Source organism: Epinephelus moara, chromosome 12 (assembly GCF_006386435.1).
Source record: "Epinephelus moara isolate mb chromosome 12, YSFRI_EMoa_1.0, whole genome shotgun sequence".
NCBI lineage: Eukaryota > Metazoa > Chordata > Actinopteri > Perciformes > Serranidae > Epinephelus > Epinephelus moara.
This window is the reverse complement of record NC_065517.1, coordinates 14,689,149-14,704,396: the sequence shown is the minus strand read 5'-3', so window position 1 is coordinate 14,704,396 and position 15,248 is coordinate 14,689,149. Positions and strand designations below refer to the sequence as shown.

The 15,248-nt window shown below is 42.0% G+C and overlaps 1 protein-coding gene across 1 annotated transcript in view; it reads left to right on the top strand.

Moving 5' to 3' along the window:
• The window catches only part of tdrd15 (tudor domain containing 15), a 20,563-nt gene extending 6,147 nt beyond the window's left edge, over positions 1–14,416 (top strand). Inside the window, exons 3-5 of the mRNA XM_050058254.1 lie at positions 1,032–6,833; positions 9,026–9,192; positions 13,347–14,416. Coding sequence (XP_049914211.1) covers positions 1,032–6,833; positions 9,026–9,192; positions 13,347–13,360 — 5,983 coding nt within the window. The 3' untranslated portion in view covers positions 13,361–14,416. The remainder of the gene's footprint in view (positions 1–1,031; positions 6,834–9,025; positions 9,193–13,346) is intronic.
• The last annotated feature ends 832 nt before the right edge of the window (positions 14,417–15,248 follow it).

Sequence of the window (15,248 nt, the reverse complement as noted above, 5' to 3'; positions counted from 1 at the left end):
CAACGGTTCCGATTTAATCAGAAGACAAATTAAACAGGATGACTAGCCAATGTGAAAATCAAAAGAAAGCACAGAATAATGTACTGAAGGAGACTGTGTGCCAACCAATTTTTTTGTGGTTTGAGAGCAAAGATCCGGTCGCCGCTGTGCAAAACTCTGCAATACAATTAGGTCCGAAAACCCCCCGGAGCCCTAGTTCTAGTGTAAAAAAGCACAAGTGTGCACAATTATGAAAACAAAAGAGATGATGAACTGCCTGAGATGCCTTAAAAATAAAATAAGTGCAATTTCAACAGTCTGTGTCAGTTTTTCCACATCCAGTCAATCTACTACTCACTGTCATTACATGTACATTTTCCATATATTTCCTCTCTTGTGAAGTAATCGCATCGTCACACCAAACTAAAGTGGAAGCTATGGCGGAAGCATGTTAAGTTATCCCCTGCCTCACAAACCATTTTCAAATCAAAAGTTTTAGCAGTGCCTTAGCAATAGGGTTCCACCAATATTGTTTTAAATATTTCTGAAAGCATCTTTTATGCTGTAGCTGCTTATTGACAATGTTTTGCACAGTTGTGGTCATACTTAAAGATATTGAATGATATTCAATTTTTGCAGAGAACTGTATTGTGGTAAGGAAAAGCCTCTGAAGCAGCATTTTACATGAAGTATGATACTTACTGTTAACTTGCTCTTGAAACCTGGCACCACAATTGCATCAATATTAGGTGTGTAAAATAATCCAGTGAGCCAGATTGGACCCTTTGGCTGGCTAATTCTTGCCCATGAGCTGTATGCTTGACAACCCTGTCATAGAGTAAACTATTGTCTGTTTATTATAAAGGGAGAAGTAAATAAATTAGTTATTTTAGACATAGCATGGTCTTCATTTTGCTCCAAATGCCAGGCTCTGAAATAGATTGTACAATGCATAGATCCTTGTGCTTAAATGAATTAAGTCATAAACTCATGAAATTATTAACATTGGATTAGTATTGTTAAGGCTAATAATAAGTCACTTAAATTTGCAGGTCTGGTCCATCTGCACCATGTGCCCTTTGGGCAGTGGACCTCAAGTTAACTCACTTGGACTGGAACCCTGAAGCAACCCTGATACACTTCCAAGGACAATACCAAACCATATGTGAACTTGACTATAACATCTTGCAAGGGGAAATACAGAATGTACCAAAGACTAAAGCTGCAGTGGATATCGGAGAGTTTTGCCTCGTGGAAGATTTGACTTCAGGCCGCTGGTACAGAGGAAGAGTCCAGAACCAGAAAGAGGACTTGTTTGATGTTTTCCTCATAGATCATGGTAATGTCTTGAGTGTTGACATTGCCCACATATCTTCCTGTTCAAACAACCTGTTCATCCTGCCTCCCAAGATTGTTTGTGGCTTTCTTGCAAATGTGCTGCTGCTTCAAGGTAGTTCTCATTCTGTAGTGGAAGTGTACCTCTCAACTCTGATCGGAAGTAATGTCACAGGTTACATCCAAGCCCTCCTGCCCCACAACGTGCTCTTATTGGAAGCCCTTGACATCAACAACGACCTTGTTAAACATGGGTTTGGGAGGCATGTAGACACGGATACTTTTATCCTCTTGGTTGGGATGCTCACAGAAGTGCCGCTCAAACAAAACAGAGAGCCAGAGCCAGCGCCTGACTTGCTAATTGTAAAGCCAAGGGGACAAGAGTTTTGCCTCAGACCTTGTGGTTTGCAAGGATACGAAGACATTCTGTCATTCTGTGGGCCTAGATTGAGTTGTGGGACACGTGCCAAAGTGCGTGTAACTGCTGCTGTCAGTGCTGGGCTGTTTTACTGTCAGATGACCAGTATGGAAACAGAACTTCGGGAAATGTCAAAGACGCTGGCTGCAGTTAACGAGTACAGAGCCAAAGAACACAATCCAAAGACTCCAGAAAATGTGGGTTTACTGTGCTCAGTCAAAGGCAAAGATGGGAAATGGTACAGAGGCTTTGTACAGTATCTCCCAGTCAACTCTCAACTTCGAGTTTTGTTCATTGACTACGGATTCTTTGAATCTGTCAAAGTTGAGAACGTCCACAGCTTGCCACCATACCTCTATTCGACTCCAATCATGGCTTTCCCATGCTCGCTCTCCTCCTTGAGTGATCAGGCTGAGGAGGTCAAAACTCAGCAGTTGAGTTTTCTCAAGGCAGGTTTGCTTGGAAGAGTGTTAGATGTGGAGATCCTAAGTTTTGACGAAGAAAAGTACCTGTACTCTATGACAGTAATTGGGGCTGATGATAATCATGTGAATGAACTGGAGCCCATTCAAGAGCTTGCTAGAATGAAGGTTAAGTCAGTTTTTGAGACAGAAGAATTGTCACCTCAGTGTGACTGTTTATACTATGAGACAATCATGGGCAAAGCACTGGATCAAACACTGGAAGCAGGAGAGGTGGCTGTAGATTCCATCTTTGTGGGCTATGTAGAGCATGTCCAGAATCCAAACAACTTCTGGATCAGAACACAAAAACGCAATGATGAGTTTGAAGAAATGATGACAGAAATGGCAAATAACTTCAGTCAAGTGAAGCTGGATGAAGAGGTGCTTTTGAATCCCGAGCCTGGGACACTGTGTTGTGCAGTTTATGAGAAAGACATGCATTTCTACAGGGGTGTAGTGACAGACACTCTTGAACACGGTGCTGAAGTTCTCTTTATCGATTTTGGGAACATAGAGAAAGTGCCACACATGCTGATCAAGAAGATACCTGAGAAATTTTCCAGCAAATCAGCGTTTGCCTTCTGTTGCACTCTTGTTAATGTTCTTCCTGAGGATGAAGTCTGGACCAGTGCCACCTCTGACTTTTTCAGACAAGTTGTGTCAAACAAAGCTCTGCTAGTCCATGTTGTCCAGATGAGAAAAAACAAATTTGTTGTTGATCTCCATGAGATGGGAAGTGACAACAATCAAAGTATCACTGAGCTCCTGATCTCCTGCAAACAAGCTGCATACTGGAACAACATTTCCACAGAGCCTATGGTACAAAACAACACAGATGTGACAGATGAAACAAAGTGCCCAAGATATGGTATGACATCAGACATCAATGGGAATACAGAACAACTGGAAGATTGGGAGAAGAGTGAGAAGAGTTGCAAAAATCTAACTGAGAAGTCAGAAGCTCCTGATAGCTTCAAAGCATTAGCCATCAAGCCGGGGTGTGATTTTGCTGTTTGCTGCTCTTACATCGAGTCTCCATCCAATTTTTGGTGCCAGCCTCTAGTTAAGGTTCCAGCTTTGGACAAACTGATGGATGAAATTCAGCGATATTACTCAACCCATACGGTCCCCCTCCAATTAGAGGATACACGTTGTGTTGCCAAGTCACCTCTAGATGGAAAGTGGTACAGGGCCTTCATCACAGAAAAACAGAATGGTCATGCCAAAGTGATGCTGGTTGACTATGGCTTTAACCTCAGTATCAAGGAGCACAATCTCATGGCAATAATGACAGAATATCTTCATTTGGAAGTACAAGCTTTCAGGTGCAGCCTTTACAACCTGATCGAACCTTCTGACACCAAGAACTGTGGGGATTGGAGTCCGGAGCTATGTAAGTTACTGAAAGATTTTGCCCTCAACTGCACCAGTGGTCTAAGATGTACAGTTGTCTCTCAGTTGAGTGTAAAAAACAAAGGGCTGTGCAATGTTGTGGAACTCTACAACACCCAAACCCAACAGAGTATAACAAAATTGCTCTTGGAACAGGACCCGTCAAGCAAAGTGACAAACTCAACAAAGCAGCTGTCCACAGTGTATCCGGAGTCTTTTGTGTACTCTTCGTTTGACCTAAGTCCTGGAAATGAAGAACAGGTCTACATCACTCATGTTAGCAGTCAGTGGGAGGTCTACTGCCACCTTGACAGAAACACTGAAACCATTGAAGAGCTCGGAAATAAAATCTCAAAGGAGAGTAAGAAAATGATGCAAGCCAGTACAAGAGCAGTTGTGAGGAAGCTGTGCCTGGCAAAATACTTCGATGGCAAATGGTACAGGGGCTTGGCACATCCTGTTCACTCCTCTCTGCATCTCAGTGTGTTTTTTGTGGATTATGGAAACACAATCATATCTGAGAAAACCCATGTCATGTTTATCCCCAGAGACTCTGCTGATTTGTTGTACACACCCATGCAGGCTGTGAGATGTAACCTTGCTTCAGTGTCCAAGGAAGTGCTCTATGCAGATGTCAAGGAATGGCTTGACGGTGCAACCCTTAACAAGCAAGTGAGAGCCGTCATAGTTGGAAAGAACGAAGATGGTTCATTTAATGTTGAACTCTTTGATGGAGATGTTAACATCAATGAGAAAGTAAAGGAGCTCATTGTCGGTCTCTTACCGAAACCAAAGACTGTTGTGAGTTTTGAAATGAGCAACACAAAGGCGAAAAACAAAACTCACACAGCTAACGCAAAGACTTGCGTCAAGTCCAAGAGTCAGTGTAAAGGACAGTCTTCAAATTCTCCCAAATGGAAAGCCCAGAGACGCACTCAAGTTGGGAGTGCACCCAGCAAAGAGAAAGAAAACACAAAAAACTGTGTTCAGAAAGCTCTGAACAAAAAGACCCAGGTAAAGCATCAAAATGAGGACAATACAAAGCGCAGTGGCCCTATAAAACCTCAGAAAACCTATGAAAGAAAACCTCAGAAAACCTCTGAAATAAAACAAGAAAGACGGTACCTTGAAACAAACACAAAGTCAGAAAAACCAGTGGATACAGCGATCCCTCGGTTGTCAGACATGAAAGTGAGCGCAGGTTTCAGGGCAAAGTGTTTCGTCTCCCACATTGACTCTGTCAACAGTTTTTTCCTTCAACTCTCAGAGGATGAACCTGCCATCTTGAAAATGGGTGAGGATCTCAACTCAAGTATCTCAAGAGATTCCTCGCCAACAACCACATCTTTGAGAATCAGTGACCTTATAGTGGCTGAGTATGAGGAAGACGGCGCTCTGTATCGCTCTGTTGTTACGGACTTTGAAGGAAGTTCCTGTTTCAAAGTTGAGTTTGTGGACTATGGAAACTCAGCAGTCGTTGGGAAGGAAAAGATCTACTCCATCCCAAAGGAGTATCTTTCTCAGCCAAGATTCAGCATATCATGCTCCCTGTTGGACACAAGCAAGTACAAAAATGATGCTTCTTTCACTGACGTTGTAATGGAGAAGCCGCTCATGGTTGATTTTGTCTGCCAACGTGGATCTCATTGGGAAGTCAAGCTTGAGATTCTTGATGGAGCAGTTGGTCCTCCAGCAGTACTTGAAGCAGCTGGTGAAAGTAGCAGTGAAACCAGAAATGAAGAGGAGGCTTCTGTGAGTTCATCTGAAACAGAAGAGAGAGAGAGCGACAGTGAAGAAGACTACCCGAGAAAAGAAGTGAGCGAAAATGAAACCACTAAATCCGAAACAATGACGCCCACTGTTGATGATGAAAAGTTAATACAGAAAACATCACCTGCCACACTGTCACCTAAACTAGAAGCACACAGGGCACCCACCACAAACATGGATGATTCTGAGAATGAAAGAGAAACCTCAGAATCAAAGAGTGATTGTTCAGATGAAGTCATACCTCAAATTATTCAAGCTAAAGACACAGAGTATGGTACACTTCTTTCAGTCCTAAGTAATTGCAGTTTTTACACCAGACTGAAGAAAACCAGTGAACTGTTTGCGTCACTGGAAAGTGACATAACTGACAGCCTGTACAAGTGTGAGATGGTGCCTGAAGAAGATCTCAAGCAAGACCTCAAGTGCTTAGTTCAAGTACAGAAGGACAAGAAGTGGCACAGGGCTGTTGTTCAACATGTAGGCCCGGGGAAATGCCAGGTCCTCCTCGTGGATCACGGGAGAAAAGAAGAAATTCCAAGTGATTTAATCCGAAAGCAGTGTAACGAGCTGACAAAAACCCCACACCTTGCAGTTTTGTGCAAGGTGAGCAGCCTTGGGTTCAGCAAGGGAGAGGATGCTCACAAATTGTGGTATGAAACTCTCAAACCAATGATAGGTGAAGAACTTAAGCTGGTGTTTGAGTGTTATTCAGAAGCTGATAACCTTTGGATGGTTGAAATAGTCATCAGTGGACTGTTCCTCATTCGCCAAATTACAGCCTCACTGCAGCAGACTGAAGAGACAATCACGTCAATTGCTGAAAGCCAAACCAAGAAAGCAGAAGGTCAATGCGACTTGGACCTAAGCCCTCCTCAGCAACTTGTCTTTGCTCCTGTTGGTATAGATAAAGCATATTCTGGCTTTGCTGCTTCAGCGTCAACTCCATTTGAGTTTAGCGTTGTTCTGGAGGACTTGCTTCTCATCATGAACAAAGTTTCCATAATGTTGGAAGACCTCCCTGGACAGATGCCTTCACTTCCTGAAGCCCACCTCGTCCCTGGCACCTGCTGCCTGTTAAAATCAGGCACCAAGAACAAGTGGTGCAGGGCTGAAATCATACACGTCAACAACACAGTGGTTCTAAACCTGGTGGATTATGGTCACCACGAATGCATCCCATACAAAGACTGCTCCAAGTTGAAGAGGATTTCTGAGGAAATGACGAAACTCCCAAAGGTGACATATCCCTGCGTCCTGAGAGGGGTGAAGCCAGTAAGAGCAGATGGACAGTGGACTGATGAAGCAGTAGGCTTCTTTCAGCAGTGTTTGTATCTGAAGGACCTCCAGATCTTCTTCAGAGAGTTTGTGTCAAACACACACTGGATGGTGGACATCCTGACAGAGGGCAGACATGTTGCTAAGAAACTGGTGGATGCCGGACACGCCAGTTATATGGACATCATGCTAGGACTGAGGTAGGCACTAAGAGCTTTGTATTTATTAATACACTTTTATTGAAGCAACTTGTCAACTTCAACTCTTATTTTTCACAATTACGTTGTGTTCTACATAGCAGTGTTGTCAAAAATATTGATTTACGGAAACATTTCGATTCTGAATATTTGACACTGTTTAAATATTAATTTGCTGATATCGATACACCAGCACCAGCTGCACTTTTTCACTCTATTTTATTGTTAATGTTTACAACAGTTATTCTGCTACTAAGAAAGAAAAAAAAAAGACATCATCATGTTATATACAGGGGTTAAAGTTCTCCGGCACAGCGCCGGATTTCCAGCGTGGCAAAGTTTCTGTCTGGCACGGGCAGAAGTGCTCTGCAGTGCGAGCATTTCACTCGCATTTTCCCCTAAACATATATATATGTGTGACTCGGGGAAATAATTTAGGCGCACAGTGTGCGAGTAAACACAACATACTGTTTACCATAATAGGCATCAGACGTTTTTTCATTGATAACCAATCAAATAAATGTATTTTAAAACTCGCTCCTCTGGCTCTGATACAGCCGTGTCCCTCCCTGCCTGCAGTCCCCACTGCACTGAGCTTTGTAACAATGTCCCGCCTACATCCCCCTCTGATTGGTTACACGGCACAAGTGATGGCCAATCAACACTGATGCCTGTGCATGCTTTCACATCATGTCACATTGAGACACAGAGCTCAGACGGAGCAGGAGAGGCTCCGGTAAGCCAGCGGTAATTTTGAAGGTAAGGTAACAGAAACGAGACAGAAACGAAAGCTGCAATAAAAATCCTCTATGCTGAAGTTTTAAAGTCACCACCACAACATTATATGATCCATTTCAATGAGGACATACTTGCCCAGAGGCGAAATTTCGACGTAACTGCCTGTTTAATTCACATCAAGCGAGATACAATTTTGCAAACAGCCTAAATGATTTAGCTTCTAATAATAAATAGTACCAAGGCAAAAAAGAGATGTAGGAGCTATAAGTCAAAAAGTCTGGTAACCACTGAAAGTTTAATCTTTATTTATAAACTCATTATGCTATATAAGTTTAATCTGAAAAGTAACTACTAAAGCTATAATCTTTTTGTTTGTTTTGATAATAAACACGTTCCTTTGCAACACATACATTTCTATTTCTTCATTTTGTGACCGCAACACCAAGCCCCCCGCTCTGGAAAAGATTTCAGATTTCAGGCACACAAATCTTCCATGCTCCACATTTCAGGCACAATTTTTTTTCTTGCTTTAACCCCTGTATATAGCCTTGCTATATTTATCTGTGAACGTCGTGTTTGAAGTCGATGAATGATAGGCAAATGTTTGCCTGCAGAGTTTACATATCACCTCGGGTTCATCCTTCACCTTCTCAAAATGATCACACACTTTGGATTTCCTGCCCTACATGTTATTAACTAGCCTGTGTAATAACTGCAGGTACCAGCCCTGGAAATTAGAGCCGTACACATGCTTCGACTTCAGCCGCCTAGAAAACATGAGATCGGGCTCTGGGTGCTACTCTTCTGTACCAGCTTTCAAGAACGCGGCGGCAGGTTGCATGTGAGGTTGCTAAGCAACCTTAGCAAGCATCATATAGCCTGTTTACCTGTAATCCTGAGTGCAGAGCTGATCTTCTTCCAGGCTCTGTTTATAAGTGTGTCGGCCTATCGTCCGTTGGACAGATGTAAAGCTCTGGGTAGCCCTGCACTGAAATGATAAACTTTTCCTATTTATCAGACTGAATATTTACAGAAGGGAAAGATATCTGTCGGCTGTGATTGGTTTGTAACATGACTCCTGTCTGACTGCTGAGCGTGGCCTCTTCCTGTGTCTGTCCTTTCAAATTAAATTCCCACATGGTCCAGTCATATAGGTTTTGATTTAATTTCACACAGTTAGAAATGTTAGTATCTTGACAACACTACTACATAGAACACACTATTTTGATATAAGTGAAGCAGCATAAATTGAAGACATTTTATTCATTAAGAGTAATATCTTGGAATCATTGCTGATCTGTTCTTTCTTTTTGCAACAGGAAAAAATGATTTTAATACTTTGGAAATTGGTTTAAACCCATTTTAAAATCAGGGTATTTTCCGGACAGGAAAAAGAAAAATGTACACAGATTTTTAAGCTTAATATATGAACTTTTCTTTATTACTGATACTTTCAGGTTTCAGGAGCAGAGCCCCTGTAAAGCTGTTCCTCGTAGCCCTGACAGTGAGAAGAAGTGTGGGCAGGAAGATGAAGGCTCTGATGGGAAGTCAGATCTCTCCTTTGAGTCTGCTGATGAAGCAGAGGAGAAGATGCCACTCAGCGCTGTGTCTGGAACAAGGCAGTGTAAGAAGTTTTAAAACATGTTGTTTAATGGCATCAGGTGAAAGCTTAAAGAAGTTCATCACAGTTTTGCTGCCAACATTTATCGGCTTCTATTAATTTCATTAAGGATCGGCTTTCTTCTTAGTGAATATTTAATCTTTTATTTTACCTTTTGTAATTATAGCATTTCTAAAACATATCATTGTGGTTGAAAGCATTTTGTTTAAAAAAACATTCTCCAAGGTCATACAATCATATGCTGCTGGGAAGAGGTGTTATTGAAAAGATTTGCAGTCACTTTATTGTCTTTAATTTTGAGTATACATAAACAAAATCCAACAGTAACATGATATTGTTAAGTATACAAAGATAATGGCTAGCTAATGTTTAAATTTTACGAGCTGCGCAATAGATGGACAAGGTATAGACCTGTTCTATACGCTGGATATGAAGCGTCCGTAACGCCAAATAATATAACGGTAGTTTCTAAAGAGCTAAAAAAAAAATCAGCAGCGGCGGTCATATTTCAGCAGCAGCGGTGCGCCGCTGCTACTTGCATACAGGGGAAACACTGCGCCTTTTGGTATGAGTTCTGGGTCATCGTGTTCTTCTTCAGCAACGTGTACAGTTGCTTTCCTTCTAGACTCTCTCGGGCAGCCATTCTCGCCTCTAAACTTTTGTCTATGCTCTCACTCTCGCCAGCTCTAGCATGCCTGTGGTGTGCAGTAGGCAGGGCTTGAAGTTCTCCGGCACGGTGCTGGATTTCCGGCGCAGGAATATTCTGGTGCAGGAATATTTTTTCTCGTGAATATTTTATCATCTTGCCTTAGCAACAGTCATTTAACCAGTTGTTTTAAAGCAAAGCAAAGTGATAGTTCCAACTACCAATGGTGTATCACATTACTCAAGGTAAACAAGGAGTTCTAGCCAATCGGAGGCAGAGTAGGGCGGGCCTTAAGTTTTCACAGTCTGTCATTCAGTCACGCCACGGACACACTGGATGCGGAACCGAAGCGCAGCGCCCAGCAGCTGAGGCAGTTTTCAATCGGCGGCCATGTTAACCTATCTGACTGACTGTCCACACCGGCCGCTGAGCAGAGCGGAGCGCCTGTGGAGGCTCACGCACTGCAGCGCTTCAGTTCAGCGTCTGGTCTATTTTTCACGCGAGCTGCGAGCACTTCTGTCAAGCTGGATGGAGCGGATCGTACCAAACAGGAAGTCAGATACAGAAAAGACGAGAGAATCCGGCCAATTTTCAAAATAAAATGAATTTAAAAAATAAAAGCCTGTTTAATTATGATGTTGCTTGTCCGTCTATAAATATTTGTTCAGTTTGGTCTAGACATGAGAGAGATGAAAACACACACACACACACACACACACACACACACACACACACAAATGGCTACAGGTTGGGGGTTGCAATTCACACATACAGAAAGAGAGAGGGGGGGTGGTAGAAATAAGTGAGAGATAATTTGTGAAGCCACAGATGAGCTGTCACTTGCTAATTAGCTCAATCAGATAGAAGATGCTCCTTAATGTCAAAGGTGGTGAGTTCAAGCCTCAACTGATGTAAAATGTACATTTTAATGCAGACGTTCTTGTTGTCTTCCTATTCTGCCTCTTGTTGCTCAGAATTGCCTAAAATTAGGGATGCACCGAGATGAAAATTTGTGGCCGAAGCCGAATAATATTTAATGCTTGGCCGAATACCGAATACCGAAGGCTGTTTTTTAGTTTTCATTCGTTTTTGCAGATGAACCCCCTCCAGATTAGTGTTGTCACGGTATCAAAATTGGGACCCACGGTACGATACCAGTGAAAGTATCACGGTTCTGAGTAGTATCAGGATACCACAGCAAAAAAAAGGCAGATGTGCCTTTTGTCATTTATAAAAAGATAAATCACTTTTCTATAATACATCAATGATATTTCAATGGAATAAATTACTTATTGACTTATTCATACTTCAAAAACAGCATCAATAAGTGATTAACATAGCGGGGATCAAAATAAAATAAATAAATGAAATAAGAATCAACCAGCCACCCTCCTCCCCTGACAAGTAAAGAACAGTTCCTAAAGTGCGGTGAGGTTTGTGGGCCGTTACCTGCCACTGAAGGACTAAAAGAGAGAAATGTGAACGGCTCGTTTCTCCTCTAATACGCCACATACTGTGTGCTGCCATGGCTCGGCTGTTCAGGTACTTTTGCGCAATCATGACAACAAGTTATTCACCTGGAGCCGGACTTCTCCATCGCCGGTAAGCCGCTATCATGCGCCGCAGTATTTGACAGGAATATGTATTCCTGTCCGTGTCTGTGACCCCCGTTCAGCCCACAACCGGCGGGATTCGCCTTTCGTTTCTGCAGCTGGTTGAAATCTGTACTCACACAGCGTGCTGAATGATTTATTTTGCCCGCACAAAACTATTTTTAGTCGCAAATGCGAGTGCGGTGACGGACGGAGTAAAATATCGCCACACTGCCGACATTTTACTCTGTCCGTCACCGCACGGCCGAATAGTAACGCAATCAGCGTTACTATTCGGCCTTGCTTTTCACTTATTCCACCGAATACCGAATGTGTGTTTTTTTGCAATATTCGGCCGAATATATTCGGTTACCGAATATATTCTGTTACCGAATATTCGGTGCATCCCTATCTAAAATTGCCCGGCCCAAACCATTTTGTAGTAGCTGATGACCAAAATTTCCCTTTTTTGGTGAACTGTTCATATTTCATCATTAAAAACCTTGAAATTGTTATTGGTTATGGGAGCATGCCCCCGGTACCCCCCCCCTTCATGCCCTCTAAAAAAATTTCAGGCACAGTATTTTTTCTTGCTTCAAGCCCTGAGTAGGCCTGCACGATATGAGCAATATGTGCGATGACACTCTTCAATATTGCGATGACGATATGACTTGGGATAAATAAGAAAATATATTTAAGTGTGTATATTAATATTTTAATTTGAAGGATGAGCTCAAAATCAATAAATCATTAATTTATTTGACAGGTACAGTGTGCATGTGGCCAGAAAGCCTGGTTTCAGGGCTGGCCATGCAGTGGGGGAAATGAACTATATAACTTTTACATCAAAGGATTGCATTTGCTATTTTTTATTAAGATCAATAATATTCAGACGGCATCCCACTCTTGAGCAAGTTCGGGTGATACTTCAGTCTCTGATAATAATTTCACGTACAGCAAATACACTTACCGATTGCAAGATGCAGCCTGTGGCCAAAACTCTGATCAATGGACTGTTGCTGCAGTGATGGTAGCGTTACTTTACTGCTGCTCGACGTTTGTGCTCTAGATTGACTGGCCTTGAATTGCTCGTGCAGCTCTTGATGGTGGTGCGGCAGGTGGTGATGGAGGTTGGTGGTGTTACCTCTAGACGTTGCTACAACCGCTCTGCAGGTCCTACACAGTACCTGAGTCTGTAAATCATCTTCTCGCTTGAATCCAAAGTATTGCCAAATCGCGGAGGTGCTTTTTCTTTTTGGCACAAGCGTTTCGTCTGCATTTTCACCGCTCTGCTCTCCTGCCTCCGCCATCTCTCTGCGCTCCTCTCGCTACTAATTATCCTGCAGGAACGTGAGCGGAGCTGGGCGTCATCTGATTGGCTAAACAGTGTGCATGCATGGCCCATGTGTCCAGGGCTCCATCTGATCGGCCAAATGTCAGCATGCTGAGTGCGAAAGCATGGCGCATGTAAAGAAAACTTATTGCATGTCAGACCAGCTTTTGCGATGTGTTTATCGCGCACGTTCACATCGCGATGACAATGAAAATACAATTAATCGTGCAGGCCTAGTGTGCAGTGGTGAAATGGGTCCCCACTGAAACACTTTCCCACCGTGCATGTTCCGGACGTTGTTTGGGCTATTCACCAGTATTGCGGTATATGAAAAATTTATATCATAACAAAAATAAATACTGGTTTTCGGTACGAACCGGTATACCGCCCAGCCCTACACTTGCATACTTTACCAGTATTTGGCTGGTGAATGGTGCTAATTTTGTATCCTTTTTACTTTGCAAAGCCTTGTTGATGAATCAGCAGTACTAAACTGTATGTAGAAAGTAAATGTATTGTTCAGTTAACAGAAACATACATAAAACGGTACAGCCATGAACAATTTGTTTGTTCTCTTCTGTTACAGGTTTTCTGATGTGAAAGCAGTCTGGTTTTATCTTGTTGCAAAAATGAGCAGAGATGCAGAGCCGTCATTCCATCGATCGTCACGTTAATCTGAGTGAGATGCTGCTTGTTGAATGTTTTTGATAAATGTTGAGCATCTCCACTTTGAGTAAGAGGGCTGCTACACAATCACATATACAAGAGAGTGTTTTATTACATTTTAGGTTACCAGTATTACCTTTAATTTATCTGTTATGTAAACTGACTTGAAACTGATTTTGTATTGTTGATTCAGTAAGAGTACGTTTTGAATATTTACTAAGTGACTAGCACCATGTTGTGTTTACTTAAAAGCACAGGAAATCTTAGTTTGTGTACAGTTTGATGAAGTTTACAGTTGTCTTATATTAAGATTTGTATGTGTCGTTCTCCTCACACAGGGTTGTTTATGTTAATAATGTTGAGTTAATTTTGTGAATCCATTTTGAAAACGTTCGAATGGTGCTTTATGTTTTAAAAAAAAAAAAAAAAATTGTACAATCAGAAGCGGTGTGTTTGTTTTGACGAGGCTGCCTAAATATAAAGTAGCCAAGCAGACATTTTGTTTGATTAACTTTAAATTACACATTTTACAAGAAACTTGTAAATGGCCTACTTTGTGAATTTTTAGTTTTAGTGACCTTTGATGAGAAATTATTTTTCCAGATTAGATTTTTACAATTACTGGCTGCTGTTGAATAAATGTTGAGTTGAATGCAAAAAGCCTTTTCTGCAACATTAAATCCTGACTGATATTTGATTTGTTTTCTTAACTAGTAAGTGAATGGAGGTTTATCACTGAAAAGTCCTAAAACTACCCCTCCAGACAGTCCAGTTCATGCTCCACCACTAGAGTGCACTGTTAAGTCAGGATTGTGTGTTCAGAGTGAGTCCTGTTCCATCCAGCCAGTGTGAAGTGGTGTCTTCCGATAGTGGAGGTGTTGTTGTACACTCAGTCAGTGGGAAATTCACATTTCCCAGCCAATGACATACCCAAATCACCACAGTGGTTAGTTGTCATGGAAAAAATTTAAATACCAAGACCTTTTTTGTGTTGTTGTTTTTTTTTTCTGAATGTGCCTAAAAATGATCTTTGAGACCTTGCGGATGTTTTAAGAAAAATAAATACAAATGCCACAATGTTTTTCTGCTTAGTTGATGCAGTTACTTTCCAAGTAGCAAGTTGATTTTTGTTATTATTATTAATGGAGGGGTTGTGGGAGTTTGCCCATCCAGTCTACATGTGCTTTGTGGACTTGGAGAATGCTTATGACTGCGTCCCTCGAGGGGTCTTGTGGGGGGTACTGCGGGAGTACAGTTACCGGGCTCGCTGCTACGAGCTATCTGGTCCCTGTATGACCAAAGTGAGAGCTGTGTCTGCATACGTGGTTCAAAGTCAGCTTCTGCAGTGATGTGCCATAGGGGGGTGTCGCCCAGGGTGCCATTTAGGCTAGAACCGCCACTGGCAGCAGGTTCAGTGTGTTGCCCAAGCTGGGGATTGAACTATCAACCTGCCATAAGTGGATGATCCCCTCTACCCTCTGAGCCACAGCCATCACTGGAATGTGCAAATAAAATGTCATCAATATTTAAGGGGGTTAATTAAATATCAAAAAGTTAATTTGGGAATTAGCACTAATTGCTCCGTTCCTCTGTTATTTTGGCCATTATGGTGTTTCTGGAAAATGTTGGCGTTTCCATCACAATATTTATGACATTTCAATTATTACACATTTTTTGTGACATACTGTACCATAACTTTTTTATGACATTTTTATGCCTCCACACAGGCGACAGCCGTAGCAGGAGGCATTATGTTTTTGAGTTGTCTTTGCGTTCCTACATCCATCCATTCCCTTGTCTGTCTGTCCATACCACTGCTGTT